At 35.9% G+C, this 20,012-nt stretch overlaps 2 protein-coding genes across 2 annotated transcripts in view; one reads left to right on the top strand and one right to left on the bottom strand.

The window, feature by feature from the left end:
• The first annotated feature begins 288 nt into the window (after positions 1 to 288).
• LOC117169886 lies at positions 289 to 948 on the top strand. Its single transcript, XM_033356394.1, has 2 exons — positions 289 to 363; positions 619 to 948. The coding sequence occupies exons 1-2, from the start codon at positions 289 to 291 to the stop codon at positions 946 to 948; spliced, it is 405 nt and encodes a 134-aa protein (XP_033212285.1).
• A 10,981-nt stretch (positions 949 to 11,929) lies between these two features.
• Positions 11,930 to 20,012, bottom strand: part of LOC117170137 (neprilysin-2-like) — a 26,853-nt gene continuing 18,770 nt past the window's right edge. The window contains exons 6-8 of the mRNA XM_033356676.1: positions 14,201 to 14,492; positions 12,818 to 13,041; positions 11,930 to 12,508 (exon numbers count right to left, since the gene is read on the bottom strand). Of these exons, the coding sequence (XP_033212567.1) occupies positions 12,167 to 12,508; positions 12,818 to 13,041; positions 14,201 to 14,492 (858 nt within the window). The 3' untranslated portion in view covers positions 11,930 to 12,166. The remainder of the gene's footprint in view (positions 12,509 to 12,817; positions 13,042 to 14,200; positions 14,493 to 20,012) is intronic.

Genomic DNA, 20,012 nt, shown 5'->3' with positions numbered 1-20,012 from the left:
TAATGATAGGTAGCTCATCTATGAAACGACAGAGGGTACACGCAGCACATACGTTCCAGCTGGAGTCATCCAGGGGTCAGCGCTTGGACCTGACCTCTGAAACGTTTTTTACGATGAGGCCCTATTTATGGACTGACCCATTGGAACCAAGCTAATCGGTTTCACTGATGACTTGGCGGCAATGATTAAGGCTCGTAACGAAGAGTAGGCAGGGCTTCTTGTGAAAGAGGTCTCAAGGATGATTGGCTGAAGGATGATTGGCTCTAACTTGTTATCAAGAAGACAGAGATGGTGGTTTTCACTACACAGAGGCACTTCAAGAAACCATTGACAGCTAACAGCGTCTGTCACGACGTTGTATCTGTGAATGTGTTGAAGTAACTAGGTACCTAGATAGATAAGAAACTCACCTTTAAGATCCAAATAACGAAGGCAGCAGAAACAGCAGAAAAAATGGTCGCTACGCTGGCAAGGCTGATGCTGAACATCGCTGGCCTTAGAAGCGGTAGAAGAAGGGTTTAATTGAGCGTGGTGAACTTAATAATGCTCTACAGTGCAGAGACCTAGGCTGATGTCCTAAGACACGAATGTCACAAGAAAAAGCTTGTGGCTGTGCAGAGGGGAGGAGCCTTAAGAGTGACATGTGCGTATAGATCCGTATCTGATCCGGCGGTGTTGGTCATAGCGGGATGTATTCCCATTGACCTTCTTGCCGCCGAGAGCAAAAGGATATACAAGGCCAAAAGGATATACGAGGCGGAAAGGACGAGCAATGACAAAAACATCGCGACCCAAGAGAGGCAACAAATGCTTCTGAATTTTGAGGAGCAGAGGCAAGCAGAGAACGTGGTTAGGTTGAATGCCAGGATAATAGGCGAAGTGAAACCGTGGTTCAACAGGGGATATGGGGATGTGAACAACCACATTACCCAGTTCCTCTCTGGTTAAACGCCTATTTATTACAACGGAATAAAAAACCTAGCCCTAACTGAAAATACTGCTCAAACGAGGTAGACAACCCAAAGCATACGTTCTTCAGGTGCACTAGATGGGCAGCAGAAAGGCGTGTCTGGAAGCAGAGATCAACGCCAACGTGACGCCAGACAACATTGGCGCGCTGCTGATCAGCTCTCAGGCAAAATGGGATACCATCGCTCATTATGTGGAGAAGGTCCTAAGACAAAAGAAAAGAGAAGATCAGCTCAGGGAGAGAGATAGGTTCAGTAGTGCAGGATACTACCTCACAGGGTCGAAGACCAGCGAGTCCAAGAAGAGACAATTGTCTTTTCTACCGAGTACGACGCGTACCCTAGCTGAGGCTAGTTAAATGAAGGTCAAGTAAACTCGGTGAACGCCAAGCAGGCGAAATAATGAAGGAAGCCGAAGCACGGCTTACTAGCCTACACTGAGAAAACTGTATCGCATGAATTACAATATATATCGTAATTATCGCATTATAATAGCAGAAAATCGTGATATCGTACATTGCTTCGTTTTACTTTATTAAATTTAAAAGAAATGGGGTTTCCCATCTGTCAGTGACATTTTGCGCTTTTGCTAAATGGTATTAAATAAGTTCTAATTCGTCCACAACAATGTGATTTATTTCGGAGGAAATATATTAGTCAAAACATATTTTTGGTGTGTTTTCTGTTGTTGATTCTACATGGTTTACCGAAATTTGCTTACTTCAGCGCGACGCAGTCGACGAGCTCAGAATTATTTTCTTTACCTCAGTGAAACTTTCGCCGAAATATGTTTAATCATTAACCGTTGCAGGTCGTACCCGCAGAAAATGTGATATCAGTGCATTATAATATCGGGAGTAATGTGATGAGCGGTTCCGGAGTCCTAGGTTGGCAGGAAAAGGAGTTAAGGTTTATTGGGTAGGTGCCAGTTGGTGATTCCCATACTCACCTTTGCTCGTTGTGGACTATGCGTCCATGTGTGTATCTCACGTGTATATATATACTATGCAAATATGTGTGATGTGCACATATTTTGCTCATGGTCCGCAAAGTTCGAATGTGGTTAGTGCATAAGAATTTTCCGTTTTTACTCCTTCCACAAAAAAAAACCTTTATTTACACCATATGTAACATTTGTAATAAAGTGCAGGGAAATTAAGCCCATACTTCTATGTGAAACTAATTGTATGATATATGACCAGTGCACTCATCGGCACTAAGCAAGAAGAAAGTGAAATCGTTTCTTGCTAAGTCGAAAGGTACTATGAGAGACTACGTTCAAACTTCACGAAGATAAACATATGAGGCACAAATTGAGATAACTGAGAATATGGTACTTTTGACAAAATATTGAATGAATCAAATCGCTCGATTCAACTGAGAACAAAATAAGCTCGCAAATTTATGTATATATGTTTTGTTAAGATATTATTACAGAATGTATATAGTGTAAATAAAGTAAGGGATGCTAATCTGACTGACAACCCTTACGTGATTTATTCTGGTCAAACATGACATTAGTTTGGCTCATTATTATTTAGCCCCCTTATTAGTTTCACCCCCTGAGTACTCTCTCTAACATATATTTTAAACATCATGATCGGTTGATCCGTTTTCGAGAAAATTTGATTTTTAAAATTTTCTTGTGATTAAAAAAAATTTTTTTAGTAGTTACTTGGGATAACTTTGTCTTATAGGGGTAGCTACTTTCTTTGTGGAAAACCCACGAAAAATCATAATAATCGAGACATGCCACGCAGGCTTGTGCAGAGAAAATCATCGCAGGCTAGACTTGACTTATCGGAAGCAGCAGTGGTTGCTCAAAGATATGGTATAAGTCAACGGGCTGCGGCACATTTAAGCTCGTCTTTACTACTCGTTGCCAATCGAGCAGGTATGATCTCCGCGGATATTTCTCAAAAAGTACCTGAGTCTCTAGTCATAGATAAAAGTAAAATAAGGCGCGAGAAAATTAGAATAGGCTCCAAGTTGAAGGAGGAATCACGCCATTAGGATTCTATTCGTGGCTTATACTTTGATAGTCGGAAAGACGAAACATTGACAGCCTCCGGATTTATTAACGAGGAACACATATCTTTGGTGGCCGAACCAGGTTCTAAATACGTAGGCCATGTCGTCACACCATCGAGCCCTGTCCAAGATGAGTGTGATTCTCTTTATAATTACGTAACAACAGAACTGAATGGAAGTTTCGATGCAGTGGTAGTCGTGGGCTGGAACGGTACAAATACGAATACGGGCTGGAAGGGAGAAATTATTCGTCTACTATAGGAACGACTTGATCGTCCCTTGCAATGGGTTGTCTGTCTATTACATTTCAATGAGCTACTGTTCAGAAGTCTTTATGTATTTATTGATGGACCTACCTTTGGTCCGAACAAAATACTTAGGGCCAATAGGGGGACAACTTCCAACTTGTGAGACCCTCGACGTTGTAAAGTTTAAACAAGTTGAATGTGATTTACTTGAGATTGATTCCACTGATCTCTGCTCAGATCAAAGGTATCTTTATGAGATATCAGATGCTATGCGGTTCGGAGCGGGCTCTCCTGAGCTGGCCTTCCGGAAGATAGGCCCCATCAACATGGCTCGCTGACTACCAACTGCAAATAGAATTCTGAGATTATGCATATCAACAAAAAGACCCACAAACAAACTGCAAGTATTAGTTGAATACTTACTGAAGTACTCTGATAATAATGAATAATAAATAATGAATAATAATACTCTAAAGTACCGAAATTTGGTAAACACTTCCATTCAGACAAACGGCTTCTCTGCCATGCCAGAAAATACACTTCTTGGAATGGTAACCGACCCTAGGCTTACCGTTCGCCAAGACGCACTCATAAAAATCCTGGAAGCAAAACATAAGCAACAGAAAACTATTAGATACAATATTGAGCCAAAAATTAATTTTAGAGCTAATGATTACACAGAAATGATTGATTGGTAACAGACAGATGTTTAACTCACCGTACCTCCAGTTTTAATTCCTGTAATAGAGGATGAACTTACCGCTAAGCTATCTATGGCCGATGGCTTGGTACCAGACTGGGACTTTACATCTTTTCCTTGTCACACAGTAGCCGTGAAAAGAACTGTTACACTGGTAACAGAGGCGTCCAGGTAAGGCATCTGCCCCGAGGCTCGGGACCGACAGATACGCGCCACACTTCTTTCTCGAAAGACTGTCAACTTATTTGACACTAAGAAAGACTTTGCGGGTGTAATTAATGACTCTGAGACTTAAATAAGCACGTTCTACATATGGTTGGTCGGTTGAGTAGGGTGTGGGTGGATCCCGATGTGCAGCCACCTCCACGTGGTGGGCTCTGGGTCACTCAAAGTAGTAGAACTCAGTGAGATAGGAGCTGCACAAGTATTTAAGCGTTTTACTCGAAAATATGCCATTTTGAGCCATTTCCCCCTCCATGAGGATTGGCATGGGGTGACTTTGGCGATTCGGTACGGACCTCTAAGTACCCTCTGATGACTTTTCATCATAAAGTCACCCTTGGAAGGCACCAGTATCGATTTTAAGCCCATTTTTGCAAAACCTTAAATTTTAGTGCTTCTTAGTGAAATTTCGAGATTTTACCCTCAAAGAATAGACTGAAGATATTATCCGATTTTAAATTTTCAAAGTGCGCTGAGTTACGGATTAGACTGGGCCACTTTTCCGCATCCAAGCGTTTCCTGGACGCACAATGTTGGTTTTTCGCCCCAGCCTAATTCATAATGTACATTTAACGTATTAGTTCGAGCTATAAAAGCACGGCATTTTACGAGCACCTATTGGCCAATGAAGATAGGTGAATGGTTTGAAAATGTATTTTTTAAACAATAAATATTCTTAAGCTGGTATAATAATAGTTTTAAATACATGTATTTTAACTGAAATTTTAAAATTAATAACCAAATTTGTAGTTTTAAGCTATTCGCACTAAAAATTGTTCTAATGCAGAACATGATATGTATACTTCAATCGATAAGATGCGTAAAATTTGGAAGCATTAACTTGAAATATTTTAAAACTGCACCCGCTTACAGAGAAATCGCTGTAAAATTTTAGTTCTGCCTACGTCTCATGACCGTGACTCAGGTAGTTACAGTCTATTACGGACCTAATACGATTAGCTTTTCAGGCTAGTAACCAATGTTAACCAGTGAACTGTGTCAGGCCACGGGTGCGCAACATAAAAAGTTGTCGAGAACATGAAGTTCCAGCATATGCGACCATTCTCATTCTCGACAATTGACTTAATTTTCCTGGGAGGATTTAGAGGAGCAGGATTAAGGCTAATGCTATGAGAGTGGCAAAGATGGTAATAAAGCACCCTTAGTGTCGCATTGTGTTTTTGATATATGTCGAAATGAAGCCCTTCGTGACCGACTTTAATGCGGGAGATTTAAGGATAGCAAACTTTAGTTCATATGATATCGACTGATCCTCCACAGTTCTGTCGAATATGCCGCACATCCTCTTGTCGATAAGCTATTCACGAAAGAAACTGCGCTTTCTTAATTCGAACTTTTAGGAGGGAGCACTCGATATGGAAGAAATTTCATGCATCTTGCTTAGTACTGATATTGAAGTCAAGGCTAAGTGTTTAAGCAGTCGCCTCTACTGCTTTTTAAAGAAACGCTCCTTTGCCAACTTCTTCGTGTTTTCTGACCATTTTAAGACAGGTTACCTTCCATTTGCGTCTATATTTGCTGCACCCATAATAATCCTGCTGTGAAGACGTTCAAAATTCAATATACCGTGTCCCTTTGACATCGTTAGATGTAGAGTCGCGGAACAGAAGATTTAAGATGCAGCCTTTTATTCATCAACTTAACCTTTCGTGTCCCGATATCAAGAGCTCTAAGGTCGTTCTTCGTCCACGGAACCACTCTAAATGAATACAGTACTACTGGCACGGCAAGCATGTTTGTTGCAGATACTTTGTTCACATCGTGAATGCATCTCTGTGGAAGCTTGGGTATGTATAGGTGTCTACAGCGCCAAAGTTTCATATAACGCTTCTGTCGACGAGCTCAGGGTCTTCGGGGAAGTCATTAAGTTTTTCTCGCCTCAAATAAAGCTTGGCGCACTTTTCTAAGCAAACCTCTCTTCTAATCACCTGAAAGTATTCTTGACAATCCCTAGAGTCTAGAGACTTAATCACCTAGAGAGTAGTTGTTTTTTATTTTTAGCATGGATGGCAAAAGTGCTATTCGCAATAGCGAATTGCGAGAGATAGTTACGATAATTTGAGGCAAAAGAGGAGTTGACTCCTGGTGCCAACCTGAAAGACACTTCTTTCAAAGGGGACGTTGTTAGTTGTCACACGATGTTTTTCAGATAAGACAGTAAATCTGGTTTTCCCAAGCGACATCAATACCTTTGTTCACCCGACTGCTACGCCTTGCTTTGAACAGCGTTCTTCGTATATTTCTTGCCATACATGTCTGATTTTTCGAACTGTCCCATCACTAAGGATAGCTAAGGATAGTAAATTTTTGGATGAGCTAAGCTTTCGATCATAGGCAAGATTACTATGCGTCCTTCCACTAACCACTTCAGAATAGGCTCTACCGAGAATGGATATGAGGTGAAAATTGCGCGCCAGATGCTGGTAGGTTGAAGGAAACTTATTCCTCCAAAAGGTCTTGATACCACCTGGTCCCACAGCGGAATCTTTTTTTCGTTCTACATAATACTTTTTTCACCTTCACAATTTCTGCAAAATTTGAAATTTGTATCCGGATCCCTTAATAAACGGTTTTAGTAAAAAAAACCGGTCATACCCTGCTTAATACGATGAAAAGTACTGTTTTCGTACGAAATGCCCTGGTCGACTAAGAAAAAAATCTTTTTTGAAAGATAGGACCGCACTAAATGTATTCTGCAACGCTATTAATTTATAAACTACGAACTATAAGAAATATCAGCTAAGCTAAGAAAAATCGTTATTTATCGAAATAAGTGAGAGCTTTTTGTCTAAAAATTGGATATTTGATATAGACCTACCAAACTTTAAATCCTAAAAACATTTTCTTCAAATAAATTAGGCTTCATCTGCTGAAGTATAATTTTTTCGCTTTTTCATAATTCGATGATGTGATACCATGGCTCATAGAAATGCACCATAAATTTGCCTTCTATTACTTACAAGCTAAAAAATGAAGTTCAATTGTTGATGAATTAATATATTTGTGATCCAAAAATGCGATACATAGTTCTAAATAAACATGTAACAAAGTTTGCAAAATACTTAGCGATTTAAAATAAATTTAGACACGAATAAAAATGAAATTTGATTGGCAAAGAGAAATACATTATCGTTAGAAAATTTTGAATACTTGTCTTACAAAAATGTAAATGTGGATTGTTTTCGGGGTGTAATGCAATATCTTTATCATTTTAACATATCCGCGATATAATTTTTATCATGAGTCATCGAGAAATTTTGCAAAATAATAAAAACTTAGATACATGACATTTATTCAAGTTATTGATTCCAGGAAGTTAAATAAGTAAACGGGCAAATAAAACGGGCCTAGGTAGTCAGTTTTAAGTGCCGCACATAAGGATACACTAAAATATATCGGTCATTTTCATATACTTCAGTTTTTCACATATGTATTAGTTGGATTTTTTACGGAAGATTTTTAGACTGATTCACTACAAAGAACATTAGAGGATATATTTTAAAACCATTGACACAGTAGGAATCATTAAATTAAGTGAATATAATATTCCATGATTTTTATGATAGGAACATTGTTTTTATTAGGCCGGACAAGACTGATGAGTTTGCTCAAGCGTGGGAGTATTACTATAAAACAAACAAAATAGTTCAATTAAACTTATTTTCGAAGTTTACGGTAGCATTTTCTATTTTAAAAAAACATTTAAACTACAAGCTCTAAGCATTTCTTGAGTTTCATTCAGTTGATGTTAATAACAACTCTCATTTTAAAAAAATGGGAAACGACTGTTACCGGGCACTACTAAAATTAAACCTTATTTACACCTGATATATATATATATATATACCACTTTTGAACCCCACCTCTTTCGATTTGGCTGAAACTGTGTAATTATGTTCTAGCCGACTAAAAATACTTCCTAGAAAATTTTCAAATTTTTTCATTTAATTATATGAGAAAAATTTCTGGAAAAAATTTGAAAAACTGAAAAAAAATTTTAATTAACAAACAAAAATTGAAAAAAAATTCGGCCCACTCTGGGATTGGCGGAAATAATCGCAGATGTGATTGAAGTTTTTTTTTGAAAAAATACAAAAATAAATATAAATGGCGAAAATAAAAAAATTAACTGTTTTTCTCAAAAAACACAAAAATTGTATAGAGTTTACTATCTAAACAATTTTTTGTATTATTTTTTTAAAGTACATTTAATTACAAAGATTTTGCAAAAACGTTTCGATCGAACTATTTTTGACAAAGTTATGACAATTTGAAAAAAAGAACCATTTTTTTCAATTTATAACTTTTTTAAGGTGGGTAAAAGACTTGGAATATTTTCGGAGAAATGCTTTTAGTCGAAAGCGAGGAAAAATTACAAATTATTATCTTACATCGAAGTGAGTTCTATGAGAAAACTTTACTGGCTGCCTCAAGACATTTAACATCAAAAAACGTTGATTCAAATTTCTTTTGAAAAATATATCCTAGTTCAAATTTAGGAGAAGCTACTGTTAAAATTTTTATAGTCGCCTATACATTTTTTGATTAAATTTTCTTTGTATTTTTCTTTAATCAGCTAGTAAAACTATTTTATATTTAAAATATGAAAGGTAAACGTATATCATAAAAAAGAAAATTTTCTGGTATTTTTAACGTTCTTATGAATTTATTATCACTATTTACGTTTGTTTTGACAAGTAATACATTAAATAAAAAATAATAAAAAATACTCATCCATATCTTTAAAGGAACCGCTGAAAAATTCTTTATTTTTCGTATATCAAAACTTTCCGCAAACACTTTTATAACCTTGTATTGTTGAAATTTTGGACACTGATAGAAAAAGTCATATTTTTTCTCAGTTTTAATACGTTAAAAAATAAAATTCATCAATTTTAAGCGATTTTATTCAATAAGTTATGAATATTTTAATGTTCCGCTTTTGGACAAATTCTTCACGAAGTTTCCCAAACCGGGAGAAGCTGTCGATGAGTGTTTTAGTTTCGGACGACACATCAACGTGAGTTGCACAATTGCGTTCCAATATTGCTGAGGCGATCATCTTTACCGTGTTTTCCATTAAATTTCGCACTATTGTGTTAGTGGCATATTAAAAATATTGTTTGTAACTTCCATGCTTGCAGTCTAATTGATTATTTATTCTAAAAATGTTCTTCAAAGTACTTTATAGCAACCTCCAATTCTAACCTCAAATTTTGCCAACTGCTTTGTTAATTAATTTATTAGTTACTGATAAATTTAATTTTTCATAAAAATTCGTAAGTATGAATTATAGTTTGATATTATAGATTATTATTGAATATTATAAATACAAATAAGAATAATATTATCGATTTACTTGATAATTCAACTTTTCGTTTGTAAATTAATTTTTCTGTTAAAAACTTCTATTTTCGAGTTAAAAATATAAATGTTTTAAAGATAAAATTTTTTTTGAATTAATTTGACTGCTTTCAATTAGTAATAAATTTTTTTTTAATTATCAACTATTATATTTTTTGATAGAGATTCACCTTTTTTGTTTAACCTAATAGTACTTCAATTTTTAAACAAATTATTGAATTTTAAAATTAAAAAGACTAATTTTCTACTCTAAAGATGAATCCTTATATAAAAATATTATTATTTTCTCTCCAACGGTTTGACTTGTAGTAATAAAAAAAATTATACGCGAAGAAAAAATATCTCAAGAAAATTTTTGAACTTCCTACCAAAATAATATAATTTTGAACACAAATATATGAATTGTCAACAAAAAGTTAATTTTAAACCAAACATATTAATTTAGTGCCGAAAAAAATGTAATTCTCAAGCTAAAAACAATATATTTCTACAAAACTGTTATATTTTTAACTCTAAAATATACATTTTTAAGCAAAATGTTAATTTAGATTCAAAATGTGGAATTTTCAAGTAAAATTATTAATCTTGTGAAAAGCAGTACAACTTTTAATCGAGCAGGGGAATTTTGACCAAAAAAGGTGAATTATTCTCAAGAAATGTAATAATTGATATTTAAAAAAAAAATGTTAATTAATATACAACTTGAAAGCAGTGGAAAGAATGAAAAAAAAACAAATTTTCAATAAAATTGTTGAAGCCAAAACTTAAACAGACTAATTTTCAACCAAACATTTATCTTTTTGCTTGAGAAAGATAAAATTTATCATTGAAAAGATAAATTTTCGAACCAAAAAGACGAATTTTTAACAGCATAGATAAAATATTCATCAAAAAAGATTTGTTAGTAAAGGAATAAGAGAATGTCAACCAAACTATTGACTTTTCAAAAAACTAGTTAGTATTTTAAAGAAAATAATTAGATTTTCAAACAAATAATAAAATTGTGAAGCAAAAAATAATTGAAATTCGTTTGAACACTTTGCACAATCTATTTATTAATTTTACTTAAAATGAATTCCAAATCAAAAATATAATAGTAGCTTTTTCGATCAAAAAGAATGAATTTTCATGCCGAAAAGAAGAGTTTTCTCAAGAACAGATATTTTTTTAACTGTAAAATATAATTTTTTAACCGAAAATTTAGTTTACGGCAAAAATTGAATTTTCAAGTAAATCGATAATATTAATGTTATAAATATTTATAACTATTTATCAATAATCTGTGCTATTGTATTATAAAAATTGGAGGTTAGAATTGGAGGTTGCAATAGAGTACTTAGTACAATTTTTTTAGAATAAAAATTAACTAAGCAGCAAGATTTAAGCTTACAAGCAATATTTGTAATATTTTATCATTGTCCTCTTTTGTGTCCCGCTGAAGGATAAACACTACAATTCTTGTTCCACTAATGAGTGATCAGACTGGATTGAAAAAATATCAATTTATATTAATTTACTATAAAATTAATTATGTATTTTTGTTCTAATCTATTAAATAATGTTTTATAGACTTATAATAAGGATTTTCCTGCCAAAAATTACAATGTACCATTTTTAAGAAATGGTTCCACAAAAGTAAAAGATCTCAATAAAAACACTTTGATGGTATATTTTAAATTACGATATATATATGTACAGCGATATACATGTTTAAACAAGTTTATTAAACATTGAAGATTTTAAAGTTTAAATTATGTAAAAATAACACATATTTTCTAACTTAAAATCATGGCTTGGTCCCATAGATTTATATAATTACAAATGGGACTTGTACAAAGCAGGAAATTAAAAAATTAGAGCTTTTTTTTGGTAATAATTATAGTTATATATGATGGATGCTACATGCGCAGGTAATATTAAATCAAAAAATTGATATATGAAACGAATTTATAAAATGGTAATATGCACTAGCATTTTTGCATTAAGGAATTGAATACACATATCTCTTCCTTGGTTTTGTATTTACTATATTGAAAATTTCACACTTTGCTGCTGCGAAGCTTTGTGTACTCATGTAAAAATTCGTGATGGATGTAGGTGAATAATTGACCTTTATTGCAACATTTTTTAGCATATTACATTTCTCAAGAATGATGGTTAAATAATTGGAAAAAAACTATTGCCAAAGCTAAATAGGGAAACAGTTATTTTTTAAAATATGAATAATGCATCTGGGGCAATAAATAATTTTCTTTTTTGTGCAAATTATAGTTTTACCTGACCTTAAGAGTATTCTTACAACAAAATAAGCATTAATTAAAGAGCGTGCCTCCTCATAATTATATTCAAATAGAAAAAAAGGTAAAATTTCACTGTTATTGGCGTCAAGAAATTTTATTTTCTATGCCCTTAACTGACATACATAATCATACAATTAGTATATTCTTAATTATTTTAAATATTCAAGTATACATTATTTAGTGCCAAACAGTTAAGCGGCAGTGTGTGCAAAGATTATTTAAAAAATTCTAATTCAGAATAAAAGTAAATTGAACATATATAGTAAATTTCAAAAGTCATTCAACAGTGAAATATTTATTTCGAATAATGGTTCACCATACGGAACACTTATTGGATGGATTCATTTTGGAACAAGGCGGACAATGGAAGTCTCTTGCAAATTCTGGACTGTTAGACACTGTACCTATGATTCTGAATCCTGATGGACTATAATCACCTGTTTGAACGATTTCCTTCAAATATTCTAATTCGTATTTTTCACATTGTTGGAGAGCTGCAAGAATCCAGAAAATCTGTGGTATTGAATAATCTGTTAATCCACGTAATTTGGGTTCGGGTAGGTTGCGTTCTGCCCACTCTTGATAGGCTAGGTATGCTGCTTTTAGTCCTGTGTTGTCGAGAATGTTGCTTATTTGCGTTGAGGTACCATTTATCTGGAAATTGTTAAATATTTTTTATTTTAACTCAGTATTTGGTGTAGTGTAACTCGGTTTGTTATTTACGAGTTCAAATCAAAAAGTATTATATTTATGCCATGATTCCCTACTAGACAACCTTTGAAACCACAACCGCTTCATATTAAGCAATGCAAACATTGAAAGCAATATATTTGTTTTTTTTTTCAGTTTTAAAATGAATCGTGACCGCGAAAACTCAAATACAGCTGAAACTCAAAATGAGTTTTGTGTGAAAAAAGATAAGAAAACGCAGACCCTTTTTGTCTGTCTTATGCATATACACACCTTAAGGCCGACTTCTTCAACAGTATAACTTCCGTACTGCTTAATAAAGCAATCAGCTTTCGCAAGATATATTTTTTCTGTTTCTTGAGTCATATAGGCATCAATATCAGTAAACAAATAAGCCACGATATATCCTATATTAAAAGAGCCAATGCTAGCGAAGTTCATGTAATTTAACGCATGCCTCTTGAAGAAAATGTCCCGTAGGATTCCAGCAGCGACATCTAAAATGTTCAATTTATTTTACATATATAAATAAATAAAAGTTATAGATGTCCTACCTCATAATAATAATATGAAAAAATTTATCTCCAGTACAGAATCCAAACTCAGTTTTTTGAATTTTGGATCCTCGCAAGGGGAACCTACACCCTTTGTATATTTGGTATGCATACTCCTTCCGCTGATTGTCCTTTTTTCTTTTATGTTTCTCATTTGATGTTTTTCAGGTTTTATTTCTTTTTTCGCATTTAGAGTTTTTCTTAAACTTTGTAAAAATTTCATATGTGATTTGGAATTTGTGGAAATTGAATGCAAAAACCTAGATACAGCTTTTATAATAAAAATTCGAAAAGTATAGTTTCTATTTTCATTATTTAAGCGTTTATTTATATTCTACTTTCTCAGAGTTGTTTCCAACTTAAGTTTAAATTTTACTATGAACTTTGCATTTCTCAAGCTGAAATTCGATTCGTTTAAGGGTTTCGTGGTTCCGAAGTTTAGAATAACTATTTAAATATTTGTCATTAACATGGCCTAACGTTATGAATTTACTAGACTAGTCCTTCCTTTTTACGACATCCTCAATTATGAGGAACGACTAGACAAAAATTTCTTTAACTTTTTGTTTTTTTAGCTCAGTTTTTTAGTATAAAGTTTGATGGAAGTCAAGTGCAAAAACGCTTCCTTGACATTATTAAAGAAATCATTCCCTGCTACGTAGAAAACTCGACGAAATGCAAGCTGTTCATTCATAAATTTCTTTTCTACTATCTTCTTACTCGGTTCTTAATGTGAAATGATTGGTTTCTTAAATACTTAAAAATAAGAAAATGTAATCCCTAAGAAACATTTAGTGCATACAATTTAAAAAAATTTGAAATGATTAAGGCTTGCTGTATTAGAGCACTACATTCAGATCTAGCTAGTAGTTAAAAGACTCGCATTGCGTTCCATGTAACGACGTGAAATGTTTCAAAGCTGATTTTATCGACAATTTCTGAAAAGCGTATTTTATTAATCTAGGCTTTTGTAAGTTTGGTAATCAGCTATTTCTTAAAGCAGTATGCAAATCCAAACAAAATACCGAATGTTGTGGGTTCCCCTACATAAACCAAAACTCGTTTACAGTCTCGTAAGAATCTATCACTAAAATAGACTTGCCAGGGCCGTTTCCATCCAAAGAAAATTCAGCGCCTGTGTTATAACTTTCGCCATGAAGGGTCCAGTGTGCCGTGTTTACACGCTTCCTTAATTTATTAAAATCATAGTTATAACAGAAAATAGCAATGCTTGATGCTGCTGCAAAGAAATCTGTGGGAGATGCTTCCGCCTTCTCATAGAATTCGTTAAGAATATTGTCATCGAAATATTCCTTTGGACATCCAATAAAATTTTTCATAGATGCAAGTCTCTTTAAAGCATTTTGTCTCGTTATTTCGTCCATCCATTCAGCCTGAAATAAAGGCATATTTATTGAGATGTTTCTAGACTGTCTAATTTGTATAATATTAACAAGTAGCTGTTTCTTCCAAAACATTAATTTAATATATTAAAAAAGAAAACATAGAATTTGGATGAATTTGAAAAATTCAAATTGTCGGTGTAAAAAAGAAGATTTCCATTTATTAGAAAAATTGACATTAATTAAACCTTGAAGGTTATCGCCAAGATTTCTGAAAAAAGTAAGAGGTGTTTTTTGTAAAACTTATCCAGGTGTGCAAATTATTATTTAAAAATTGGCTTTTACGTTTCGTTCTTTCTTTGAAGAATATTAGATTTTTCAAATATTTTTCTCAGCATGAAGCATTGGTTCGATACGATTTATACTTCAGAGATGTATAGTATATATTACCAAGTATTAACAAAAGACGTTAAAAAGTTCAGTTTTTAGCGAAATCCACTTTCAAGAATTGTAGAGAAACAGCTTCAAATCTTTAAAGCTTTAAATGAATGTAAAGCATAAATTTTCTTTCAATTTTTTTTATTATACAATTACATCTTTAATTAAATAATCACGCTGACACCATGACATAGACTTTTCTTGAAATTTTGTCGGATTTCAAATGAAATTGATAGAGTACAGTGATTTTCGGTAGTAGAACTAAATCGATTATAATTTGGATTCAATTTAGCTGGAAATTTCCCACAACAGAACTGACTTATTGAAGCATTAGGTCGATTTTGATGCACCGACGCAAGTTGAGCTTGAGTTGAAATATTCAGAACTCACTGAGCATATTAGATTGATTTGAGTTTTACTGAATTGAACCATAAGGAAAATCATTTGAAAAACAGATTTTTGTGAACAAAATATTCACACAATTATAAATTTAAAATACCTACGTGAAAGCAGACAAAATATAACTACAATCAATCATATGCATTTAAAAAGAGGCAGCAATATGCATAATGAATCAAAAATCTAGTTTAAGTCAAATTATTTTTCTAACAATAGTTTCTGGGAATTTCATGTTTTTTTTAATCTCTTTAAAACATATATTGACCTGTATGCCACAAACTCACAAAATCCAAACCCAATCATTTCAATTCCACAAACCCCAAACCCACATACCCTTAAACTGTACACTTCGGACCCCAAGCCCGTCAACCGCTAACCCTGCAAAGACTTGGAACCCAACAAACTCTAACTATGCAGAAAATTCAAACCTACACATCCTAAACACACCTACTATACACCCACTCACTCCGAGTCCCCACACACATTGAACCCATACACTCTAAATCTAAACAGCCGAAACCCACAAACCTTAAGCCTATATATTCGAAACCCACAGACCCATTCAGGTCGCTGTGCACGCTTTATACAATGGGCAAGCTTATTGAACGGCCTACTCGAAAGAGATTGAGGACCGGTGTGAAGTCAGAAATATGTTTGGCAGACAACCAGTACGCTCTCTACGAGGGTAGGTCCACAGTCGTGGCGGCGAAAGAGGTCACAGACCTGTTTCATGATGCCTGGATTGCACCACGCGAGAGGTAAGACATATGCGCGATGGTTGTGCTGGACGTAAAAAATGTGTGCAACTTGGCTACGTGCCAGAGTATCTTTACAATGTCCTGGAGGATCACCTCCGAGACAGGGTACTCTGCACATCGGGGTATCGAACCAGATAATGCTGTAAGGAGCCGAGATCTGAGCTCACATCCTTGACTTCCAATACGGGCAGAAACGGCTTGCTTCGTTTAAGCGTGCTGCAGAACTATGAGTTTGCATAGCATACCACACTGTTTTAAACTTGCGGCAATGGTCATCGCCGCTGTCATACGCATGGATATGTTCACTAGATAAACGCGTTAGAAGTACCTTGACAGGCGTAAGGGTGTTCGCGGGGACGATAACGACCGCCGGGCGGCGACTGTGAAGGAGTGGTAGTTGCAGTGGGACCGGAAGGAGAAGGGTCCTTGGACAACGGCTTATACTTTGAGTCCGGTCATGGCTGGAGCGGGTTCACGGTTAACTGACGGTTAAGCTAACACAGTTGCTGTTAGGGTTTGGAGAGTTGGCATAGTACCTACACTACATGGGCAAGAAGTCATAGCCATGCTGCCAGTATTGCTTAACCTCAGTGCAGAAAGTATCCTGCATGGGGAGCATATAATAGTCGTCATTTTGCGTCCTCGTTATAAAAAGGGATGAGCAATCAGATTAGGTTACGGTCATGATAAGACTGGGATCGAGGATTTCAGCCCTCTGCTATAGTGACTAACCAAAGGCAGGGTCGTGTAATCTCACTGCCCACAAATGCTAAGCTCTAAACACCCAAGTCTACGCACTCAGTGTACTCAGCGGAATAAATAGTGATAAAAAAAATTAGTCGCTGTATATTCGCAACTTTATTTTGTAATCTTACAAGCTCAATACCCTTAATGCAATATTTGAATCTCACTTTTGGCGTTACCTAGAAACAACGGCATGGGCGAAGTAGGTTTTGTTCTAGTTTGGTTCTGGTTTAACGTGAGTCCCCTTGCCATCACGACAATTGTTCTCCAATTTTTATCCTTTTTTTTTCATAATAACGTGTTTTTTCAGGTCACTAAAACCCTTCAAATCGGTTTTCGTTTAAGGTTTATTTTAGTTTCATGTTCGAGATTCCAGAGTTCATCTGCCATCATATGTTCGTTCTTAACATCCTGATATCTTTGTTCTACAAACTTAAGATCTTAAATAAGTCTTTCATATTGCTGCTTACAACAGTGCCCAAGATTTTCCGGGACAAAACCAAGAAGAGAATAAAGGTACTGAATCTTCGAGTACATTAAACATTTCAAATTTTAGTATGTATCCAGCATTTTATTAATAGCTTCTTTGTAATTTGAATCTTTTTTATTTCCTAAAAATTTAGAAACAAGAATTTTGAAACCTTTTCAAGCAGCAAGTTCAAGAGTTGTCATTCTTTAAAGAACTCTTTGTCTTTTAGAACAGTGCTTACCTGTGGTATAAATTCTATGCGATTTCAAACCTACAATAAATTGTTTAAGCAAACCTAGTTTTATATGTAATGGTGATAAAAGTATTTTTGAACAATTTACCAAAGGATCATTTTCAAAATTTTTTGATTCGGGCGCCAAACTTTGCCGAATCACCTAATTTTTGTTTACACTAGTCTATGCATGTCAGGTAGTCTGCTACCAGTTCATCATGACCTTGCCTGAGTGAGAGGATTTTCTCTTCTAACTTCTCTTGGTAAAAGGCGTTCCCAAAGCGTGCCTAAAAACGCCGCTTAAACTGGTCCTATTTAATCCATCCTAATCTGTTCTGACAATACCAGTGACATGCAATGTCTTTCAACAGAAAGGAAATCGCGAATAACCACTACTCGTTCGCGAGAAAAGAAGCGGCTCTGCCCTCTTCGACCCTTCACAAGAATTTGTCCATGCTTGCGCCCTTGTGTTCGCTAAAAATGACCTTCCACGCTTCTACGATTGGTGTTACGTCTCTTGGTTTGCCGAGATGTCGCATCGGGCCTCGCCCTTATCCCTTAGCACTTACCTGTGACTCGTATTGGTTTCCGGTTCAAATTCATGTGGATCTACACGCCAAAGCGCATCTGGCTACGCATAGTTTCTGTGTTCCGGTCTTTCCTCCCATCTGTCAGAGTAACTATTCTGCGTCTTTTGATTTGGCCGCAATGGATCCTGATATGGCAGGGCTCATTTGGAGCAAATTTTAGGGCGCTTATGGTCGGTAGGTAGTATGTTGTCTGACCTGTCGGTCCGCTTACCCAGGGTGTCGTCACACTCCGGCCTAGTGGTACAGAGACTTGGTATTCCCGGTCTCTCGTCAGCCCACGCTGAGCTCTACCATGGTCCTCAGACCTCCTTTTTGATCCTTTTTCTCTATGCGTTATTGCGCTGTCTTCGGAAACAAAATAGCTCAACGGCAGGTGTAGTTCTTGGCGCCAGTGTGCCGCGCCGGCCCTCGTCTTAATTCTGCGCGAACTAGTGTCCATATTCAGGAAACGAGGGCCTCCTACACTGGTGTTTACCGCGCTCCCACAAACCGGTGTTGTTCCGTTAATGGGCATCACCAGTGCCCCTCATTCCCTTTCCATATGTCTCTGCTGTGAATAGGTGTGTAGGTTGGTGAAACAAGCGTCTCCTACACTGGTGTTTACCGCGCTCCCACAAACCGGTGTTATTCCGTTAATGGGCGTCACCACTGCCCCTCATTCCCTCTCCATATGTGTCTGCTTTGAATAGGGGTATAGGTTGGTGATAACATTCCCTTTAAAGACTTTCTTCCCCATCCCTAGTTATTGTAAGTGCCCATGGGGGGTCGTTTTTAGTAAGGTAAACGGTTGGTGGAATACGATTTTCTGTCTTAAAATCTCTGTGAGACCCAGCGCCGTCTTATCGGTTCCTACGGTCGATGGTATTGGCTCCTGACAGACTTCGTGCTCTGGGTACAAGGGTACCACCCGATAACCCCCCCCTGTCGCGCGAAGTGACGCCCCATCCGCTCGCTCAGAACCTCGTCTGCCCCGTTCGTATTTAAGTGAAGCACATTTTAAATTGGTCGTAGGGCCTATCCCGTGAGGTCGTTTGCCGAACTAGGTAACTGCGCTATTATTGCCCCAAGATGGGCCCTAGATTGCCTATCATGCCACTTGACCGACCTTTCAGACATAGCCCTTACGGTATTCCGCGTTTCGCTGAAATATGAGCTCTCTAGTAAATCGGGGTCTTTCCGATTCTCCCTCCCTGAAAGTCCACGAATCCCAATAAAAAACGTGAAAAAATAAATACCTTCCTCTTAATAATCGAGTATGTTCACTTCCGCTTGGGTAATGATCTGCAAAATCTGCGAAAATTTTTTTGAATTTTTAAAGAGAAAAAAAATTTTTTTACTTTCGAAAAGTTTCGAAAACACTTGCAAACAAATTTTCTCTTCAGCTGTAGGAAATTTCAAAAATAATTATAAATTCTATGTATTACCTAAACTTCTTGTAACTTTCTGAAAGTCAATTAATCAATATAAGAAACTTATTTCTTATTCGATGAGACATCCCTCGTGCAAATATACATAAATTCCCGTGCGAAATTTTATTGGATTATCCTGTTTTTCCTCCGGGAATCTGCGGACGCCGTCGATCCAAGATACCAAGTGCCAAAAGTCTCTGCCAATGCGCGCCACCGTACTAGCCTTCGCCTCGTCGATTTGCTCTGTCTGATGGGCTATCGGGGCAGCTATTGGCTGACTGGCTGTTAGTGACAAGATGGCCGCCTCAAGTCTCGGCCGATGAGTGGTCGTTTTCCAACGCTACGAAACAGGGTTGATTCGGTGTTAACCGATGGTCCGTCTCGTGCTGCCACTCGATGCTGCGCCGTAGAACTACTACGTCGTGTTGTTCGCGCTTGACCGGTGGTTTCGGTAGCCCTTTCATACGCAGACATTATACAAAGATATTGTTTTAAAACAAAATTACAATGAAAAATATTCCTCAGTATAGAC

The sequence above is a fragment of the Belonocnema kinseyi genome, chromosome 3 (genome assembly GCF_010883055.1).
Source record: "Belonocnema kinseyi isolate 2016_QV_RU_SX_M_011 chromosome 3, B_treatae_v1, whole genome shotgun sequence".
Taxonomy (NCBI): domain Eukaryota; kingdom Metazoa; phylum Arthropoda; class Insecta; order Hymenoptera; family Cynipidae; genus Belonocnema; species Belonocnema kinseyi.
The sequence above is the reverse complement of the archived record's forward strand: the minus strand, read 5'-3'. Positions and strand labels throughout refer to the sequence as shown.

Bases quoted from the DNA above. Each gene is read 5' to 3' on its own strand.
- LOC117169886 (XM_033356394.1), top strand. From the start codon at position 289: ATGGTGGTTTTCACTACACAGAGGCACTTCAAGAAACCATTGACAGCT. The intron at 364-618 runs GTGAATGTGTTG...GTGGCTGTGCAG, and splicing joins TCTGTCACGACGTTGTATCT to AGGGGAGGAGCCTTAAGAGT.